Below are 23,533 nucleotides of genomic sequence, written 5' to 3'. Positions count from 1 at the left end.
TAAGATGTCACTACATACCGAATTTGGTAGCCCTAAGCCCTACGACTATGGACAAAAAGATTTTCAAAGTTTGCACAAAATAAGCTTTATATAAGCATATGTACATTTTTGTGACCCCTGAGGCAGGGTCAAATTTGACCCCAGGGGCTGAATTTGAACAAATTTTTTAGAGAACTATTAGATGTCACTACATACCAAATTTGGTAACCCTATGCCATACGGTTATGGACTAGTAGATTTTTAAAGTTTGCACAAAATAGGCCTTATTTAACGTATGTTCATTTTTGTGACCCCCGGGGCAGGGCCAAATGTGACCCCACGGGCATAATTTAAAGAAATTTGGTAGAGGACTAATAGATGTCTATACATACCAAATTTGACAGCCCTAGGCTTAATGGTTATGGACGAAAGATTTTTAAAGTTTTCACAAAATATAGGCCTTATATAAGAATATGTTCAATTTTGTGACCCCCGGGGCAGAGTCAAATTTGACCCCAGGGGCATAATTTGAAGAAATTTTGTAGAGGACTATTAGATGTCTCTACATACAAAATTTGATAGCCCTAGGCCCAATGGTTATGGACGAGAAGATTTTGAAAGTTTTCACAAAATAGGCCTTATATAAGCAAATTTTCATTTTTGTGACCCCCGGGGCAGGGTCAAATGAGACCCGAGGGGCATAATGTGAACAAATTCGAAAGAGGTTTACCCCAGGAACATTCCTGAGAAATTTCATGAGAATAAGACCAGTAGTTTAGGAGAAGAAGAAGTTAACGCACGCATGCACGCACGCATGCACGCACGCACGACGGACACAGGACCATGACATAAGCCCTGCTGGCCTTTGGCCAGTGGAGCTAAAAACGAAATGAAATCATATGTTTCCGTCTTCGTGGTTATGTATGTCCAACAAAAGAATTTGAATAAAATTAACATTATGTGATGCGATAAAAAGTAGTCAGCAATAACATAATCATAAGTTTAAAATATGATCAACAATCATAAGTGCAATATATTTAACCATAGACTGTGTTTATATATCAATACAAATAATCATCGTTTTAATGGAAACAGACTGGACCGTCTTACCCAAGCCTGACTGCTGGACACACTGACCTGTTTAAGGACTTCTCCTGGTTCATCACGTCTGATGCCTTCGTCAGCCATTGATACAGTTCTGCAGTTAGATACAAGAAACCATATTACAGATGAGTTTATATCATTATGGAATGTTAATATGTCAATAATATATGTACACTTGTATAAGCAACACAAACATAGTTTCCTTATAGTAAATCAGGAGCTATTAATTGTACAAAAACGTTCATAAAAAAATCATATTAAAATATAAGCATATCTGCATTCATATGATTGCAAAAAGTGTGTAATACAGGAAATTTGCAGCTATAACGGCTGGTAATATTTGATTGCAAAGTGCGAGTGTGTATTAAAACGCTCGTTTCAAAACTGCGTTTGATCTTTAACAGTGTATATGTATAACTACAATAATAAACATGTACTTTTTGTAATATTTTATGTTAAACTTAGGGAGAAACTAACGCGTTCAATAAAAACTGTAGGTTTCATTGACTGCATATGTCTTTAATGCACTTGTTTATCATTTTATGTTAAAGGTTTCTATTCAATTAATTGTATGTAATGTTGACGAATGCAATTATTTAATCATCGTCATATGCTAAATACTCCGGATTCCGGATAGTGCAATCTATAATCTCGCCCTTCTTTCATCAAGGGCGACACACGACACACGAAGCGATACACGATATTTTGCGCGACAGTCGCGGCGACGAACTATATATTTAACATGATATATCGCCTTTTGGGCAACCTACACATTGTCACGCAATATATCGCGTATCGTGAGTCGCCCTTGAGGAAGGAAGGGCGAAATTATAGATGGCACTATCGGGATTCTGTAAAATACACAAAAAGGAAATAATATACCGCCTCCTCGGCCTGGTGATTAGAGAGTTAGTTTTTGAGCCGTTTTGGCGTGACTTAAACTGATCTGGTCGGTAGTTTACATAGCAGCTCTTCACAATGCCTTCTTGCAGACGTCCATGAATTTAGGATACTGAAAGTTAAGAATCATGTCAATAGACGATAAATAAACACAATAAAACTGTACCAGCAGGAGATAAACTTAACATAAGACAGGCTCTTTTATCAATTGCCAAAAAATAAATTAACAAAAACATGTGCAAACTGATTAATTATATGAAACTCGTTTTTACCGGGGATGAATGGCACAATTAACATATGATCTTAGCTCAAAGTTATAATATTTTTAAAGTCAATAAAAAACCGTTGGATATTCAACAGTATGCTGTCGTCAACTTTTCTTATTGTGGTGACGTATTGCTGATAACCTTTTCCAGAAAAGTTTGCGGAAAATCACACATGCTTCTAGTCACTACCAAATCACAAACAGGTTCATGTAGTGATACAGATCGTGTCATTAACGCCATTAAGAAACATAAAGGCGTGCGTGCACAGCTGACTGAAAGAGGATCTTTCTCGTCAACATCAGATATTTTGCGAAAGCGAGAAAAAAAATTTATATTAGATATAACAACACTGGTACAGTCAACCTGTTTGTGTTAGTACACCTTTTGTAATATGAGATCCCCATACTGATCCGACATTTATCTAACCGTTCAAACGCGCGGTTGCACTTTACTGAAAAAATACTTATTTATTAAAAAAACAACATGACACCTTAAGAAAACTCACGCGAATGAGCGGGCTCTCCACTTTATCCCCTGAAACATGGTAAAATATTTATCAAGGCATCGTTAAATTTTTTATCTGGGTCGCGCTTTATTCTCCCAACACATATCTTAAAAAGTCACGCGGTATAGGCACCGTGGTAAGTAGCTCAATATTCAACGATAAGATACCCGTGGTATATTGTAGTATACTTCTGAAGAGTAGCTGGGGTACATTTAAATAGTACATGAGTCGAGTCGACAACGAAAAGTAAGCCTTAATTAATAAGGCTGATGAAAATCAAGGCAGATAATCGTGCATTTAGGTAGCTGTACATGTAGTTTAAATGTCTATTGAGCTATATTAATTATGAATTTGTACTGTTCGTATTCGGCGCTTAATAATAATACCAAAATTTGGTCGCTACTAAAAAGACATAGGAAGATAAATTTCCAACAATTTTTGTATTATTCGACTATTTTTCCCCGTGAATATTTCCTCCCTGAAAAGCAACTTAATACTTGCAAGTGCTTAAACTACTTTGCTCGGATGAAAGCGAAGTTAGGACGAGTCGGACATAACCTATTCAATAGCTTTAATTAAATGTTTATGTTTATAATTAACAATACTTACATTAACAGTTTGCTTCCCCGTTTCTGCCCTTCTATGACGAGTGAAACAAGAATGTCAATTAGAAAATCCAAAGTATTCGCAATACAACAATCACATTATGATGCCATGCTTGAATGTTTTATTTGTTTATATTGACGTTTCATATAACTTTGAACAATTAAACATATCAAATTTTAAACATACTGTCACAGGACCAATTTCTATGAACTATAATGATTGTCTTACTGTCATTACTACACAATACTATCCACAAACCAAGTGTAAACATTAAAATCTTTTCATTACCAATTACAAAGAACACTTGTGCAATACGTTGAATACTTGTGAGTCCATGTGACCGTTTCCGAAGTTAAGTGCCGACGTACAAACAAGTGCTTTGGTTGAGAGGATACTATTTGAAAGTTTAACACCGTTTATAATAATTAGAAGATTTTAATGTCATACATTTGAGATATAACAATATATATTACATTCTAGTTCGATTAGAAGTAAGAAACTTAGTGCGCGTATTAGGTGCGATAAATAACAACACCAGGGTTACAAGTACCCAGACCGGATGCGTTAAGAGTTTTACTTCACTCACACGCATTTCATTTGTGTTATACGTATGCTTATCTATGGCTACAAATCGTTGCAAACTGTTTCAGTGACGTCATAGATTTCAAGTAATTTTATTTGAGAAAGAAAAATAAACGCGAATTTCTAAATTAAGTTAGACTGCCTAAATATATTGTCAAGACATCAAGCCAGGACACAAGATTACGGAAGCGTATATGGTGCACCCCAATAATATGGTCATGCCGGATAAGTTTATATCGACTTACTGTGATATAACTTGTTATGTCGTCATAATTTTGTAGGTGCTTCCCTCTTAATTTTACTCGCCATAACGACATTAATTTAAAGTCTCGACGTAAATGTTTCCGGCTTTTCCCGAAAAACATTTGATCGCCAAGTCGACAAATCAACATAATTTTTGGCGTCATGCTCTTGTTAACATGGCACGCCATCATAGTTTTAGTTATTTTTTACGCCATGACACCTTTTCTCATATTATGCCGTCATAGCTATGCATCTATTTTGAGAGACTGAACGAAACATGTGCACTTAGAATACGTTCATATTAATAATCATACAAGAGATATTATTTGTTCAGACTTACTCATACTCTGGAAATAGCTCTGCGCTTTGATGAGTATGTCCTTACACAACTCGGCACATCCTCCGTAACTGGAAATTGTAAAATATTAAAACCAATCCCTAAATAATGTGAATACGCATGAGATTGGATTAACATACATCCCGATCAGACTAAAATATTTAATACATTGTATTCCCATTGACTGGTTTAAAATAGTAACATAAGTTTTAACTCAAATTCCTCATGCATAATACTAGTCTGCTTACTTTGTTTAAACTTATTATAAAGTGTGTATTGTAACCTGGTAGGAGGGAAACTTATGTTTGTTCTCCAATTCATGAGCGTGAAATACATTTTGAACTTGTGTACAATACTTTGTAATAATTTTCTAAGGAGAAAAACTAGCAATTTATGTCGCAGAATATTATTTTATTTGTATACCTTCTTGTTATACCATTGGACCCAAACATATTGACTCATAGTATTCATAAATGTAGCATTATTTGGGTTAAATAAAAGTTGTATGTTTCTTATTTGCTTTTGATGTCATGTGCTTCATTTAAATATAAAAATTCTATGTGGTAACAGTGATACATGCGTAGTAAAATATAGCACCCTGATGTGCGTGATGATATTCGAGACTGAACGTAGACGTAAATATTACTCTAAGAGTGATTGGCAGGATGTCACATGCTGAGAAACATGCTGATAATCATAATTGCTTAACCACACGCAATTGATCTACGTAAATTGATGTGGGATGTTACCAGAAATAAAAATAATAATCATAGATAATGTTCGAAGTTTATGAGGTCCTTCCTGAAAAGGGCCTGCATTATGTGAAGACCCATAGTGTGTCCCACCACCCTACCTAATTTAATTACTAGACTCACGAAAATTGAAACAATTTTAAATTAAAGCTTCAGTTTCAAGCTTCATGTGTATTTAGGTTTTACTGAAAGTTATTCAATTTTGGTGTGGTCTTATTCTGTGTGTGGGTGGGGGGGGGGGAACCGGATTGCAAAGAGGAAACCCACCTGCCGGTATGGTGATCACCTACCAAACTCACATGCCCTGTGAATGGGGATTGAACCCCTGTTGGAAAAGTGAGAAGTGCATGTACCAACCATTGCGCTAACCAAATAGCATTGTAGATAAATCACATTAATATGTTTACTGCATAAAACGACTAAATCAAGTGGATGTTATTTCTGTATTATACAACCAAATCAGGTCAATGAGTTCACTGCATAATACACCTAACTCAGGTAAATGAGTTTGCTGCATAATACAAATAAATCAAGGCAATATGTTTGCTGCCTAAAACAACAATCACGTAAATATCACTGCATATTGCAACTAAATCAGGTAAATGTGTTCATCGCATAATACAACTAAATCATGTCATAATCCAACAATGAGGTCAATATGTTTGCTGCATAATGCAACAAGCAGGTCAATGTGATCACTGCATAATACAATCAGGACAATGTGTTCGCTGCTTAATGCAACAATAATTCAACAAATAGGTCGATGTGTTCGCTGCATATTGCAACAAACAGGTCAATATGTTCGCTGAATAATACAACTAAATCAGGTCAATGTTTTGCTGCATAATAAAACTAAATCAGGCCAATGTATTTGCTGCATAATGCAAAAATCAGGGTACTGTGTTCACTGCATAAAACAATTAAATCACTTGAATATGTTTGGTGCATAATACAACAATCAGATCAAATTGTGTTCGCTGCATAATGCAACGTTCACTTCAATGTGTTTGTTGAACAATGCAACAATCAGGGCTGTCCTATTTTTAGCTGAGCTTCCTTTACCGTTATCAATGATAATCAGCGAGGAATGCCGATTAGAAAAATCGAGATTTCTCAATCGGACTGGCTCGGTCTTTTACATAGGTCGTCATTGTGAAGACTCTTTTCATGGTATGATAACTTAGACGAGCTGCTTCGCAGCATCGTCAAAAAGTGTTATGTTGCAGATAATATTATAACATGTATGTTGCCTTTCTAAGTTTTGATTATCAGTATGATCGTGGCTGTCCAACTAGTGTTTGTATGAATTCGGAGCGATGTGTGCATTTAGTTTATTTGTTAGGGCAATTTGTAAGTGACTATTTGATATATCTGTAAAATTGTAAACTCTTATCGTCTTTAATTTGGTTGTTATTTTATCTATGAACTAGGAAATACATAATAGCAATACTTAATTTTCGGTCCTTAATAGTCAACATTTAAGTATGCCCGTTCGTTTACCAGATCGGCTTGGCGCTCCTCACAAGTAGTTATTTCCGTTGATCTTGATTGTGACACCAAATTGTATGTGGTACTAACATTTATACATTTAAAAGTAGACCCAATTTGAAAATATTGTGTATGCCCCGGCATTGACTGATTGGGAGGTATATAATTAATATTTGGCTGAGTAAAATTCCGTTCCTGTCTGTAAATAACACCAACACTGCAATGAGGCGCAGTAGGTTTTTCGTGGCTATAGGAAAACAATATTACGACTCTAGCAGTCACATTTGTTTACAGTATTTCTCTCATTATGAAAGTTTATAAACACATGAACACAAATTGTCTTATTATTATTTCTATGCATGATTACATTGTTGTTTTTATTCTTCAACAAGAAATAGCTGCAAGGTGCAGGGGCAGTTTTCTTTGAACGTTTGTTTTGTAAAATCTTTCGAAAACATCCTGATCATAATTCATTAGTTCTTTACAGTCTTAGATTGCACCTAAGGACCTTTGTCGTTCTTGTGTCTTTTCTTGTATACCTTCATTTCCAGTCAGGCTTTGGCCTTGATCAAAACAATCAGGTTTTTAGTTTTACAGCACTGCTCTTTAATCACGACAATTGTTAAGTTTGTTCTTTATTTTCCTGTGACTGTTAACCAAGGAACCTCATGTGCGCACATTGCATCCTATCAACACTTTTCGTTCTACCACTAGTGATCTAAAATAAAACTCTACAACAGAAACATTTTTAATAAAATAAGTAGCAATTTGGTCACAGTGAACGTGATATATGGCTATTTGTTGTCAATACATTATACAAATGACATGGTAACCAAACTTGTGTATTTTATTTAAGGCTAGTGACTTATTACTGAGTTAACAATACTGATATATACATCTTATCTTAAAAGCTGTTTCTTGTGCAAAGTATGCTGTCTCTTCATTTTTTTCTTAAGTCCCGCTTTAGACAGAATTTCACTACCAGCACCCTACCAGCTCACATGGAAATATGTATAATTGGTGCACAATATACATAATTATGTATCTTTAACATGACATGGCAGTGATGGGGAAAGATTTGTGCTTAATGTCATTCAACATGTTTTTCTGTGAAGTCAGTCAAGAGCCACTAATTCAGAAAACGGATTCAAATTGTATTAAGTGTTATTTCCAGTAATCCACTATTTAAGTACTCACAGTAAAAAATGATGTGTATTGACCCTCTTGTGTTTTACTGTAGCTGTCCTATCCAGAGAGTTTGACCTAGACTCATTACCATACTTGTTTGCAGCAAGAAAATTGATGGCAGATATAATTGCGCACGTGTTCGTGTTTTTTGGCATGTTCATGCTTTATGCAACTGCCTTCCATGTCAACATTAGTAGAGTTCACGCAAACAATCTGCCTTTCATGGAAACATAAGAAGATTTTACACAAACATTTGACGATATGTGCAAGACCCAGGATGTTAGTCCATAATAAGAATAATGGATGTTTGGATGTTTGCATAGCTATTAATATTTAAGTAATTGAAATATGGTCGTATATAGAATTTATAATATATATATATATATATATATATATATATATATATATATATATATATATATATATATATATATATATATATATATATATATACTTCATAATTGAAATAAATACTTTTTATACAATTAAATTATACATTAATAAAATAATTATTACAGGACCGTTGCCCCATTTAATTATGATTGTCAGGCACGGCAAAACATTGATTAATTAAAAAGGAACCAGACTCAACTATGTAAAACACAAAGGTGAAGGAGAGTTGTCTACGAAAAAAAACCCATTAAAGATTGAGGTAATTTCCACTGATGTAAATATGGGGTTGAATTTCACTGATGTAAATATGGGGTGGTATTTCACTGATGTAAATATGGGCTGATATTTAACTGATGTAAATATTGGGTGGCATTTCACTGATGTAAATATGGGGTGGTATTACACTGATGTAAATATGGGGTGGTAATTCACTGAAGTAAATATGGGGTGGTACTTCACTGATGGTAATATGGGGTGGTATTCCAATAATATTAATACGGGGTGGTATTTCACTGATATTAATATTGGGTGGTATATCATTGCATTATTTACATTACAGTTTATTTATAATGATAGAGTTAATAGTAAATAAAGAATGGGTATTTTTGTCCGAATAAATATATGATGCAAAACTCAGGGGCAAAGAAGACAATTAAACAACCCTCTTTGTCCTGTTATGATATCAGAGTCTCTGTTTAAACTTTGGTCCGATATGGGGACCCATTCCATGTTAATTTTTTAAATATTTTTTCCAAATGGGACCTACAAACTCCCAATTGAAAGTTTCCAAAAAAGAATTTGTATTATAAGTCTTAACATTTCAATTATCTTCAAACCCATCTCTATAAATTGAACCTTAGAAAATATTATATTAAAATAATTTTATGAACACTTTTGTAATTTTCCCAACTTCGGAGTTTTTTGCGCACAATTTTCCCAAATGGACTGGTACCGGTACATTTCTCGATTGGGAAAAATAATTGCTGCACATTTTCTTTCATGGTTGGTGGATCGTGCTCAAACTCTCACAGCTTAAAGACGCTAATGTGCATATGATCGTAAATACATGTAAGGCCATTTTTGAGGCAACCAGTTGTGGCAGAAGTATGGTCCTTTGTATGTCTTTCGATCATGTAAAAGCCTAATTATTATGTGTACTCATTCTTTCTTAAGTTTATGCAAGATTGTCGTCTTAAATTTTAACAGCAAATAGTTTTAGTTAAATAATTGCTCTTTGCCATTTTCTTCTTCTATGGACTCTATTAGCCTCAAACGAGTGACCTCAACTCCTCATACATTGCTTAGCCGATTTTGCGAAAACTTTCATAGTTGAATGACTTAAGAAGTGTCATGAACAATAACCATAAACATTCATTATCTTAAACAATGGTTATTTTTTTTTTGTATAATGTCACTTTTCAAGGCTATATCTCAAATACAATACAAGATTTTAACATAAAACTTCATGGGTGTAAAGGTAAAAATTAGCGGAATTTATTAAAAAATAACCCTGAGTGAAACCTTTTAAATTCACTAAGTGCTTCATTAATTGGCCAATATTCATGAAATTTTGGTCAGAATATATGTTCCAATCAAATATCGGCCAAGTTTGAAACTAGCTCATCTTAGCTCCGACCTGTAAGTTGTCAATTAACTTTAAACGGCATCTCCTTTGACCGCCACGCATATTTCAACCAAATAGCACAGTTTAAATATTTGTTATGTAATCTCATCCAGCGGCATTTATAGTATTTTGTTCAAATCTAACAAAGCGACCACTTTAACTACGTAATTTGACCAGACCGCTGTCCCGGTCAGAATGATTTCAGACCACAAAGCGATTGACGATAGCCCGTGCTTACTAAAAGCAGAGGTGGAGGAGGAGGTTCGCAGTCTAAAGGCTGAGAAATCTCCGAGAGTGAACAACTTTCCTTCTGAGCTAATCATATGTGAATATGATCCTAAAGAAAGGAATTTTGGCAGTTACACATTTTCTTTGAGTTATCGAGTTATTGGGTTCCCACTGCCGATCAGATCAACTCGATCAAGCCCGACTAAGCGGTCGGGTAATGGTCTGGTTCGGTCGGCATGAGTGGTCGGCATTGGTCGGGATCCCTACCCGATATTTTTTGACATGCTAAAAATATCGAGTAGCGGTCGAGTAAAAAATGGATCGAGAAGCGCTCGGGAAATCGTCGTGTATTAGTCGAGTAGAGGATCGAGTTCATGGTGTAGCAATCGTGTGGCGATCGGATTGACATCTTTTACACGATATATACCCGATCCGCTCGACCTCAACCCGAGTTATTTTAGATCGCAACACGATCCACTCGACCTCTCTTCGATTTCATGTACAGATTTTCTACACTGCTACCCGACTGCTACTCGACCGTACACGATCACTTCCCGATTGCTATTCGACCATACACGAGCTCTGTACCCGATCCGCTCGACCTCTACCCGAGTTATTAAAGATCGCTTTGTAAGACTGTAGTACGACCATCACGATCTGGTCGTGCGAAGATCTGGTGGCGACTGAGCCGAGGTTTTCTTGGTCGAGCTGAGATCGTATAGGGCTCGCGTATAGGTTGAGATGATCAAGAGGAAATCGGGAGGATGGTTAAGTGGACGTCGTGAATGAGACGTGTGGGGGTCGTGTGTTATCGACAAGAGGTCGAGAAGAAGTCGTGTATCCCTTTTTAGTCCAGCTTGGTCGGGTTTGGTCGGAAATTTTCGTTGATCAGGATGATCGAGTTGATCGGATCGGCAGTGGGGATCCACCTTTATCCTCTCTTTAAATGCTTTGCACATTTTACTCAACAGCTGAAGAAAGATCATACATAATTGATCATAATTGCAGGAATGTATAATGCAATCAATTTATGCAGATTTATGGCTTTTTGTCATTTTTCCAGAATTGAAAATTATATATGTGCTTCATTAAATTATGACATTTAATAGTATTGTTTACGTATTAAGTATATTACAATTTTGGTGATAATCTATATTTGATTTGTCTGTTTCCAAACATGTGTCATAGGAAATCAGTGTCGGTATTCTAGTTTTGTACGATATTGGCGGGAAGTAACATATGAACATTCAGGGTATTGTAGACTCACTTGAATGGATTCTTGTTCTTCATTTACTTATTGCTTTTTAAATTTTATTTTTCACATTTTTTCCTCATTAGTATGTAGGAATTTTTGATTTCGTTTGCAGATTTCAGTATGAAGGCAACAATTTATTTTACATGAAATATTAAAGCTAGACATTGTTTAATCTATTAAAAAACTTTTAGTTGGAAATTTTGTTTTGCTCTCTTCCGAAAAACACTTTTCATAATTTAACATTCAGACTGTAGGAGGATGAATGTTATATTGTTATCAAGTGGTTCAATACAGAGTCATGAATGCATACTTCAACCACTTATTAATGGACAGGAGTGTTCTCCTTAACAAGGAAGATTTTATTCATATTGCGAAATGTTTAATTGAAACTTTAAGTGATTTCTGAAAGACACACTCAACTAAACAATACCATCATTGTGACTATATACTTGGAAAAAGTATTTTGAGTATGAAAACCCATCAAAGGGTGAAGAGGTTTGTTTTTAGATGATTCAGTTCGTACACTGATTATAAAATTTTAAACAAGCTCCTTTGCAAATTATTTGTAATTGATTGGCATGAATAGTTTAATCATATAGAATACATAAATATGCTATGGAATCTCCTAAACCATCTATGGCAGAATATTACTTGAATATTTATGCGTATCAAAGTGTTATCAGTTGTTTTCAATGGTTTTTATACCTCAATATAAGCAATACTTTCCTTTTGTCTTATGAAAATGGCATGAGCAAACATGTTGGTTCGTATTGCAGTATAAAATTGATTGTAACAAATTTATAATTCCACTGAAATTTACGGAATCATTTCTAACTTTGCTTTAATTAATTCTACCACCACCCTTACCCTATTTTCTGTAGACAGAGTTTGAAATTAAAGGTTATTTTGCGATAAATCATGTGGTTATACTGCAATTCATTATGGAGTGATTTTGCAATCAAAACCTGTAAATGTTGTAGGGCTCTTTTCCTTCTTTGTGTGTAGCCTAGGTCAGCCAGCTCACAATTTTGACGCAAGCTTTTCACAAATCTAACATATCACACTACTGTACAAAAACTTCCTTTGTAAATTGTTTTACATTAAATAGACATTTTATAATCAAACGTGCAATCCATCCGTCTGTCTGTCACAAACTTGTTAGGGCTATATCTCAGTAACTAATAAGTCTGTTAACATGAAACGTCATAGGTGTCTTAACATAAATGAGGGGAAGGGGGGCTATCAGTTCAACGAATTTGCTTGTTGTTAAGGATTTAAAAGTATTAAACTGGTGAAACTATTGTTGTAACGTAAGCTCGGCTAATAAACCACAATAGTGCATTAGACAATTAGTAAATTGTAAAGAAAAACTTGAGATCATTTGTTTAAAAAGTCAACATGGAGCGGAGATCCAGATTTGTTCGAAAGTGGAGTCACTTTAAAGAAATCACAGTAAGATTTAAGTATGCACGTTTACAGCGGAAATACATTGAATCAGAAACACCATGTGACGAAAGTGAAAACACTTGAGTTATGTAGTACTTCTTGAAAGCGATGATAGGGCAGACATTTGGAGTTGATTTTCGTATTCTTATCCGTTTATATGTGTAAATTTATTGTTCAAAGATCGATTTTTTTTAATTGATTAAATTGCATTTTCACGAAATTCATTTTAATTTCAAATATTGTAAATATTTATGATTCTTAGAGAATCATATGCGCATGTGACAGGGCACACTTGTTATTTACAAAGTTTTTAAACTTAAAAATACATGACTTACATTTTTCACACGAGAACTGAAATTCAATGTATAACTTATGTGTCTAGCTACACACCAGACATCATATAGACAAACATTTTAATGTTTGTCAGAGGTATTGCCTATGGATCATTGACGATACAGTTAACTTTTTAGAATGTTAATGCTCATATGATTTTGATTTTATTTTTCGAAAGCAAAAGTTTCCAGCCAATGAAAATATTTTACTAAACCTATGCATAAAAACATAATTTTACAATTTCTACAAGTATGTGAATATTGTTTGTAAAATTTTGAGGAGTTTGTGAATAAATTTCTCTCAAGTTTGACATTTTTGGGATTGTTTTTTCAGATAAATAACGCGTCTTACTTTTACTTCACACAAAAGGAAAGAGAGCCCTCTGTTGCGATAGTAATTCAAGAAATTCCCAGATGTTCAGTTCAGTACAATGTGCCTCCTTAAATATGTGATAAAGGAGACGTTTGACAAACATGTCATCTCTGCATTCGGCCCAGTGAAACCACATTTAAGTAGTGCAATTTTCACATATAAGTTCCAAAACCTGTTATTGGTAACTTGGTATAAATTGTGCATGATCAGCTTAGTATTTTTTATTGAATGTAATTATCATAAATAATCTTAATAAACCTGACTAATGTTATCATAATTTTATGGTGTTGTCGTCATAAAAACACATGCATGTATTGTTTTGTGAAAAGATGGCATATTATGCATCACAAATCATGTTAGATTTAAAATTATATAAAGCTAACGTTTTTCATCGGAATCCAAACAGTTTGTGATTTCCTCACGATGACAATTTCTAATTCGCTTCTAATTAACTCATGTCCATTTTATCTGGATAAATCAACAAAACATGCAAAGTTTAATATTTTCATGCCATCAAAGTCGGGACTTACAAGTGTTTCATTACGGTTCATGGCACCGACAGCAAAGTAGAGTACAGTTACAGTACATATCTAGTAAAGCAAACTCCGATTTTCGGATAAGGCAAAATGAAATATAGAAGTAAAAATTTTTCTCTCGAAAATATGTAAGTCAATGTAAAATTTTGGTTAATTGAGTCAATTAAAAACCTTTTCAACAGGTTGAAGGTTACGCTAAAATTGTAATAATTGTAGAAGCTTCCCTTATGACTAAATGTTGATGGAATTTGGTAAGAATTTGTATTATCACAATATCACAACAAAGATGAAATCTTATTACAGTGTATTCGAAACTTTGGTTACCATGTCAAATCTTAGAAAAAAAACTTATGAACACTTTACATGCTTTGATTGTTTTAATTAATCAAATGAAACATAGCCGGAATGGTTTTGGGTCGCATGGTTTATTTAGATTTTATAAAAATCAACATACTATTCAACATCATCGCATTCAAAATGCAAATTATTTATTATTGGTTTCATATTATATATGTTGACTAACTTTCTTGTAAATTATTATCCTGGGATGGTATTCCAGAAGCATCTTACGTTAAATGTTATTTTTATCCTTAAATTTGGAATTGTCTTAAGTGTTTCATTTCATACTGCAATAGTGAGGCATCGAAAATTACATCCAAATAACATCAATATGTCAGTGTTATTTGAGGAATACCAAAACAATATGCATGTCTTTATTTAGTTAAGAAATGCAAACATAGAAATTTTGAACTAAAGTGATAATATTTAGGAAATGACTTAAGATGTTTATGGAATACGATCCCAGGAGTCTTAACATTCGAATTCCATCCTTGTAAACACTTAGATGGATAAAAAAACGGCTTATAACATGGTCTATTCTGAAGCGCCTTAGGTTGTGCAAATTGATGCCTATGTTGTAAATGCATAATGATTCTCCACAGCAGTTGTTTAAATGTGACTGCATACTGTTAAATGGTGAAATTGGCTTTTCTTTGTGTTGTCTTCAATCAGCTTCAAATCTCCACTTCAACCGCTGGGCAGATTCGAGCAAACGTTAACAAAATGATCAATGGGTGATCCTCTATCAACGTTGTTCAAAACGTTCCAGTAAGATGCATGTATTGATCATCAGTAGTACGGTGGAATAGAGGTGAAATTCACTCCTTTTTCATAATCACTCATCTTGTTTACATTGCACTCCTCTTTTTTTCTATCTCGTTCCAACGACATACTTACTTGAGAGAACGACCTACTAACTCGAACTCGAGAGAACAGTCAGCTTAGTCGAGTGAACGAGATAGAAAAAAAGAGGGGTGCACAACTAAATGAAAGAGGCGTGCAATAAAAAAAGAGCGGTGCAGTAAATATATGAGGGCACAATAAGCAAAAGAAGATAGCGTTTTAACTTAATCAAGGGAACGACTTACTTACTCGTGGGAACGAGTTAGATATGCTGTGTGAACTGAACGATTTACTAAGTAAAGGGAACGATCGAAATTGAAAAAGTGGAGTGCAAAACAAAATAAACGAGGACAAAAACGGTGCAGTAAATTGTTTAATGCATTCCTACGTTATTTAATGTGCTGCTCTTTTAGTATTGCACTCCTCATTTATTTAGTTTTGCACCTCTCTTGTTTGTATATCGTTCTCTCGACTTACTAAGTCATTTCCACGACATAGTTAGCTCGTTCCCTCTAGTTAGTATGTCGTGGGAACGAGAAAGGAAAAAGAGGAGTGCATTTTATTAAAAAAAGAGGATTAAATGTCACATCTATGCCACTGCACATCAGAGAGGTTTTTTTAATCTATAGGAAATATGAATGCAAACATGTCCGTATACATTTCGTCTATTCTCAACCATTCAGTATTAACTATTTATATTTGTTTCAAAATACATTTAAGCATATTGATATATATAACTTTGTTTTGCAAACTTGTTCGTTGTGTTTGTCATTCTGCCTCTTCTGACCATGATAAGGATGGTCCCAACCATGCCCCTTGTACTGACCTTTTAAGAGAAGAAAGACATATGGGCTGTGATGGTCATGGAAGGAAGAATGTGTAAGATTTTGAAGGGACGTTTTCATATATTTTGTGAGAAGGTTGACTGACATAAGTCAGTGATTTAACTAAAAGAAATTAAAACGGCATCACAATAAAAAAAAACAAAAAACAGACGTATACCGGTAACTACAAATTATACGAATATATTGCAGTACTTATTGTATGGTATCGTAATATGTTTTAACTGTTTTTAATCTGTATATTATTTATAGTAGGCATGTGTTAATAGGCATGCGTAGCTTTTTTTTATGTCATTCCATTAATTAATTACAGGGAATACGGTACCGCTATTTGATTTGTTGAAAATACGACTGTAGGAACTATGCATACTTTATTTACCTACCAAAAAACCGAAAACGACTGCAAATACAAATATTGCTAACACCCACTATTGCCGGTCTATAGTCTCTCTCTGTCTCAAATATAAAAACGTAATTATAAACAGTATTAACAGTTCGGTTTCTTCGGTACGAATAGTGCATACATTTGCCACCTAATAACAAATGAATATGCTACGTTCTCGCATGTTTTATTTTGTTTTGATAGCGTAATACGTTGCTAGTTAGAATGTAAATATGAACAGAACTACTTGATTACCTATGAATTATCCTAAAAACGATACTTATTGTCTTCGCTACCTTCACCTTACCAAATCTAAAACAAAATATGCCCGCCATCTCCGGAAACCATTTCAACTCACGAGCTCCGTAGAAAAAAAGAAGGAATCTTGCAAAATGTCGGTCCAAGTAAAGAAATACTTGATAAATACAAATGGTATCTCGCTGAGGTGTATCGGTGATATACACCGGGCACTAAAAGAACCATGGTTGCTTACAACCTGACTGAACACCCTCTTTCACATCTCTTGAGGCGAGTACCGTGTACCTCAAAACACCAGACGTCAAACATAACTTCACAGTATTTGTCTACAATACAATCATAACGGAACTGGATAAAATAATAAAGGAATAACGAATAACAAAAGCACATCACTCGATAACATCACTTACGAACGACTGCACGATGGAGGCCCCACTTAAACAGAATGTCTTGGCAAATTTTTCAACGAGATATTGGCCAACAGCCAAGTGCCTGGTGGTTTTATATATGGTCTTATTGTCATTCTGCTCAAAGGCAAGGAAAGCATCTTAGTGCAGTGGTCGCACAACTAGTTGAAAAGCTGCTAATGAAACGCATTGAAAAAAACTTCAGCATGATCTCGATGTAATAAACTTCAAAACGGGTTTCATAAAAAAACTGCAAAAAGGGATCATACATGCTACAACAGGCTTGCGATTATTGTTGCGAATGTGTAAGCAGCCTCCGAGCTTGTTATCTGGACGCTCAGTAAGCCTTCGACAAAGTCTGAATCAACGGGCTGAATTGCACACTTGACCATCTTGGAACCCATGGGAAGTTACTCCGAGATATCTGAAATCGCCACACAACTGCACCAGTTGCGTACTCTCACGTGGGTTTGTTTCGGAACCTTTCCCGATCAAACAGGACACCCGGCAGAGCAGCATATGTACACTATTCTTCTACATCATCTACATTAAAGGACCTATTGAACGACTTGCAGATCGGCGACCTGTCTGTATAATCCCCAACCCAGGCTGACGACGTGGTACTCCTGTCTTTAAAGAAAAACTCATATGCAAAAACAAGTTCGCTTCACAAACAACGCTTCCAAATGTGATGTTAAGACCATAGGCTGAAATCTGACCAAAGCAGAACCCCCACCCCAGATTACATACGACTCAAAACCAATACCTGAAGCGGCAAAATACACATATGTATGCATTATCCATTCGATCAGTGGAAGATACCCCTACGGCATCGACACTGTGAAACAGATAATTAGAGGCAAGTCCCTTTCCTTCTCCCTGAAAGTGTCTGGAAGGTCCGGAGCAAACCCAAACACCGCGATTAAGCTGAGCAACACCGCAGTTACCAAAGCGCTGTTTGAATGTGAGCTGCAGAACAGTATATGCATATTCATAAGACAAAATCCCCGCGAATGTCAAGAAAAAATATCGTGCGTCGCCGAGACTGTCAAGAAAATATCAAGTGTCGCTTCGTTTGTCAAGTGTCGCCTTTGATAAAAGAAGTGCGAGATTATAGATGACACTATCCGGAACACGAAAGTGAAAAGCTGTGTGACATTATGCATTTGTTTCCGTTTGACAGAAACAATCATAAGATTAAAAACAATTTGTATCATTTTTTTATCAGTATATTTGAAGGAAGTGTATACAGGCTTCAAGATCACTTAAACTCACTTTAGTAAGCAAAGCAACATAAGTAATCAGAGTACAATGTCTTCTCAGTATACTGCCGTTTAAAAAACACAACAACAACAGCAACATAAATTATGTGTAAAGTACAGGCAACAAATATTGTAAAGCACTATTGATGCATATAGAAGTAAGATGTGTGTCAAATTGTTTTCGGTTTGGTGACAAGTTACATCAAACATTTACATCTTGGAGTAAGCCCCAGGTGGCGATATACATGTAGGACCTGCGATGTATACAATGTAACAATGAAAGATTAAGACAAACATATCATAATCCACATAAGTCATCAGTCAAAGCTTAAGCGAAATGAATTAGTTTTTTTATACCTTATGATACAATATGAAATTTCTGATCTGAAATAACAAAAGTTAAATTTCAACGATGAAAGGAACAAATTTGCGGAACTCCTTTCCTTTTTTTAGATTATCATAAATAATTATATATATATTTTCTATGATCACGAGTGAATTAAAATCGATATTCCAACGAATCTAACACGTGCTCTTTCTATTTTATGCTTAAATTCACAGTTTATTTACATTGTAAAGGAGTTTTAACTGGAAATTCCGCTGGTATAATGACGTCATTTCGTCATACTAAATGTCGTCATTTTGTGATTTGATATGTATTGAGGCACGCCACGGGGGAAACTCCGAGAGAGGGTAACTTTTTAGCGAAAAGGAAACAGCTGTTAATTATTTTCTTGAAAAGGGGCATAAAAGAAACAGAAAATGTGTTAGTATCAGTGTAAGATCGTTTGTTATTTCACTCGTGATCATAGATAAATAATATTTTCACGAGTGGCGCAAAATAATTTCTATGATTACTCGTGAAATAACAAACGATCTTACACTGACATGAACAAATATCCTATATTTCTGTCGGTAGGGCGGATTTTCTTTTCATTGATAAACAAAAATACTTGGAAAGTTTGATGATGCAATAGCGAATTTATTCATTTCTTAATAATTTATCAGTTGTTTTAGAAGGACTATGAACTAAATCAATAATAACTGATACTTTCACATTTTTGTAAGATAATTCTAATAGACCTCCCGGGAGAATACTGGATTTATTTACTTAACGTGTACGTCTTTCACTTTTCATGTACCCTTCGTAGACGTTGCAGCATATTTAACTTAAATGATGTTTAGATTTGTACATGCATCGTATTGTGTTTTGCAACCTGTTGCTATGTTATGTATAGCATTCATGGGTTTATTAAGCCCTATACACTTAAATATGCCATAGGCGGACCCAGGGGGGGGGGGGGGGGGGGACGGACGCGGCGTACGCCCCCCCCCCCAAAATCTCCAAAGTAAAGTAAATTCAGTTGATGTTTTACACTCAACTAGATCTTAATGACCTATTTAAACTTGTCAAAGCCTTCAAAATCACTAAAATCGTGGAGCTCCAAAAACTATAAACTATGAACTTTTTTGGCATTATAAGAAGGTACTTTGATGAAAGTATATAAGGCGTGACATGCTCGAGAAGGAGTTGTCAAAGCCTTCAAAATCATTAAAATCGTTAAGCTCACGGTGGGCATCGCCCCCTTTACACCCTAGCAGAGCTTTGCCCTGCACCCGGCAGGGGCCCTAGCGGCCCCTTGATCCCCAGCAAATCTCAATATCCCCCACCCTAACCAGAAATCCCGGAACCGCCCCTGTATGCGGTTAATATTACTCCATTATGTTCCAATATTATTATGTTACAAGCATGTATTGAGCGTAATGGTTTGGGCAGTACTCATGGCAAGGCACCGATGGGTAAGAAATGCTATTCACTCACGTGCGTATATACTAGTTTAATTAAATACCACTCCGTGATGCATAGCAGATCAGTTTCATTGATCGATATATTTACACTCGTGCACTCGTACACTCCGTTACTATGGTAAATCTTATGTGTGCAGTAATGCATGTGCGTAAAGTGTCCACAAAGGCTTATCTGGGTAGAAACTTTCCGCTTAAACTACTTTTTCCGCCAATAATAGACTTCATTTAAGCGACGCTATTAAGACTGGTTTTCGCCAAACGCGGCTCTTGTGTTTCTAGTTATCGCAGAATACTCATGTTTGTGTCTTTGCCTTCGCCTTTAACGATTGCTCATTACGTTAATATTGGAATATGTACTTCATAGGTTGCATATATGAATATTTGTATATATTTTACAAATACATGTTTATCTAAATATATTTGAATTTGTCATATTACATACATTTGTGTGAAGAATTAATATTGTATTAACGTTCAAAAACGTAGAAAAATAAGCAGAACTGAATTGGTGAAAAACCTTGTGTTTGTTTTTTTCTAAATCTCATGTGTACGGATTCATTATTAATATTTACAAGTACAACCGTGTCGCGTGCATATATTTATTTAAGGGAGGCAACCGCGTGTCCAAGTAACTTCAAGCATGCATCAAGTAGTCTCCATATTTCAAGCAGAACAATACATTTCTAGCAGATAATGTTTTTTTTACCACATGCACACAGAAATATTCAAAAATAAAGTCACAGCAAGTACCCCTACAGAGACTTTATTCTTCAAATGAATGATTTTCATTTTATAGAGTGTAAAATTGAACACCAAAATATTTAAAATAAAGCAACCTCAACTAGACAGTAGTGAGACAAAATCCTCCTCATGTTTCACATTCGTTCCTGTCAGAGGACCCGGGGTTATAATCGCGGGAACAGAAGCAGTTTCCATCTAACTTATTTTCTTGTTTCCATGAAATTATTTTGAATGTAAATCGTAATATCGTTACACACATTAAAAAAACACTTTCATTACAATTCGTAGCACGTTGTTGAAATATATTGTAATTGTCTATGAATAAAATAATAAAATACATTAACATATGTTTGTAATAATATGTATTGAAATAAATCATTTATTTAAGAGCACCTTAACAAATTAAAGTCTTTACGCTAAAGGAACATTTCACATTAAACGGTTCACAATTAACATTTCACATTAACGTTTCGCATTTCATAGTTCACATTGAACTATTGTGTCGTTCACAATAAAAAAGTATATATTTTATTATATTTCATATTCATTTAAACCGTTCCTGCCGGAAAAGCACAGTAAAAATTGCGATATGAAACCAGTATAAGACCAGAACATCCTGCGAGTAATACGCAGTCTGTTCAAGGTGTATGCAGTTTGCTGCTCAGCAGTACAGTACTTTACAATTGGAAATGAGGCCTTAAAAATTCAATATAGTAAACAAGTTCTGTAACTTAATTTGATTTCCTAAGTGACTACAAACACGTCAAATTACTCATATTAGCAGGTAAGAGTTAAAAATTTCGAAATAGCTAAATGGATGTTTTCAAGCACACATTGTTAATGGTGAGCTTTTAGGATACGTGATTTCCTTCGTCCGTCACTCTTTGTGTGCATCCATTAATTCACCTCACAAACCGCTTACCAGACTTAAAAGAAAATTCTCAGAAATAATCATTGGGCGTCTCTTTCAAAGTTGCTCACATCATTCTTTTTCATTGCATTTGTAGGTTTTAAATATTGTTTGTAAACTTCTAAAACAACTTTAACAACAAGAGTCATGGGTTTAATAGTTAGTGTGTTACATCCTCTAGTGGTATTCTTAAAAAATAGTTCAAATTATGCCCCTGAGGTCAAAATTGGCGTTGACCCAAGTGTCACATATTTTGGTTGTATGTAAATAGTGGATGCTTCAAAATGTTCTACTCTTAAACAACAAGGTGCAGAAGTTTGTGGTTGGGCATGTCACATCTTTAAGTGGTCTTCTGCTAAGTTTGCTAAAATCGTGACCCTGGAGTCCAAAATATATTATCATCACAAAATCTGCATTTCTAATTTTTTCCTGATTGCGTCGAGGGCGGGTCGTAATAGAGTACTGAAATCCTAGTAATACTATTCAAAGAACGGTAATTCTTCCATATATCCTTATTCAACCCTTTTCAAATCATACACTCATGCATGCACTTGCATACATGTGTTTACTCATTTATTGACAAACACCGCAAAACCGACCAACCTCAAAACAAACACAGGGGTACGTTTGTGTGTCTCACGGTTATGCCTCACGAATCAGAGCTCCGAATGAGCTACGATTCAATCCGCTTCGAATGACTACGAAATTGTCAAAATTCGTAGGCCGCTACGATGTAAGTACGGAGCACAACGATGTGAGTACGGATTTCGACGAATCTTTTAGCAAAATGTTGGAAAACAAACAAGGATAAGTAAGGACTGATACTGATCGACGCGATTTAGTACGGAGCGCCGCGAATCGGTACGATAAAACTAAGAATGCGCTACGATCTGGTACGATTTAGTACGATGCTACACGTATCAGTACGATCTAACTACGGATCCGCTACGGTCTAGAATGGGTTAGTACGAACTAGAATGGTCCGCTACGAAGCAGTAGGAATTGCGACGGACTGGTACGGACTGGTGGGAACGATGTACGATTGAACATAGCGCTCGCAGCCTCTTATATTGTCATACACGGAATACCTCACAAAAAGAGAACATGCAAGCAGCAGCAACAGCGCGTAATGAATGTTTGCATTTTACACACAATCGTTCTTAATCATTTAGCTTACATAAGAAAATACAATAATTGCATGACAGCCAATGTACTTATGTTCGCTCAAGGAAGTGAAATGTGTTTTTCTCGTAATCGGGTTTTAGGATAAAGAATCATCTGTAAATCATTGATATTCTGTCACTTCTTTATTATTATTAAAGCTTTATTGAAGATTCAGTTTGTTTTGAGTTTCTAGTATTAACTTTACTTTGGTAATATTCAGTTACAAACGGTTGCATGTTATTGTTCCTATTACTGGTTACATCCAAGCAAAAATTATTGAAATGAATAAATAAGCACCAAATATCAATTTGTACTTGAACCAATTTATTTTGAATCAAGGTAAACTCTTGGCATGTATAAAAATGCAGTATTTGTAATTAGAGTACTGATATATTTCAATATTGAGCATTGCTTACAGCGTCGACTTATACATAGTTTA

General features: G+C 35.1%; 2 protein-coding genes across 9 annotated transcripts in view; one reads left to right on the top strand and one right to left on the bottom strand.

The window, feature by feature from the left end:
- Nucleotides 1-23,533, bottom strand: part of LOC127838702 (uncharacterized) — a 160,083-nt gene that overhangs the window by 3,995 nt on the left and 132,555 nt on the right. For 2 of the 8 annotated variants that reach the window (XM_052366620.1, XM_052366621.1), the window contains exons 2-3: nucleotides 1,966-2,095; nucleotides 1,090-1,177 (exon numbers count right to left, since the gene is read on the bottom strand). The exons of 1 other annotated variant lie outside the window; for it this stretch is intronic. In XM_052366620.1, coding sequence (XP_052222580.1) covers nucleotides 1,090-1,167 — 78 coding nt within the window. In that variant the 5' untranslated portion in view covers nucleotides 1,168-1,177; nucleotides 1,966-2,095. Of the gene's footprint in view, nucleotides 1-1,089; nucleotides 1,501-1,965; nucleotides 2,096-2,754; nucleotides 2,784-3,363; nucleotides 3,630-23,533 lie in introns of those variants that run through there. 5 more of the 8 variants (XM_052366622.1, XM_052366623.1, XM_052366618.1 and 2 more) reach the window with 5 other exon arrangements.
- Nucleotides 1-23,533, top strand: part of LOC127838704 (uncharacterized protein C10orf82-like) — a 54,807-nt gene that overhangs the window by 15,136 nt on the left and 16,138 nt on the right. The gene's annotated exons all lie outside the window — the stretch shown is intronic.

This window comes from Dreissena polymorpha, chromosome 7 (genome assembly GCF_020536995.1).
Source record: "Dreissena polymorpha isolate Duluth1 chromosome 7, UMN_Dpol_1.0, whole genome shotgun sequence".
NCBI classification, from domain to species: Eukaryota; Metazoa; Mollusca; class Bivalvia; order Myida; family Dreissenidae; genus Dreissena; species Dreissena polymorpha.
This window is presented reverse-complemented; position numbering and strand designations above follow the sequence as displayed.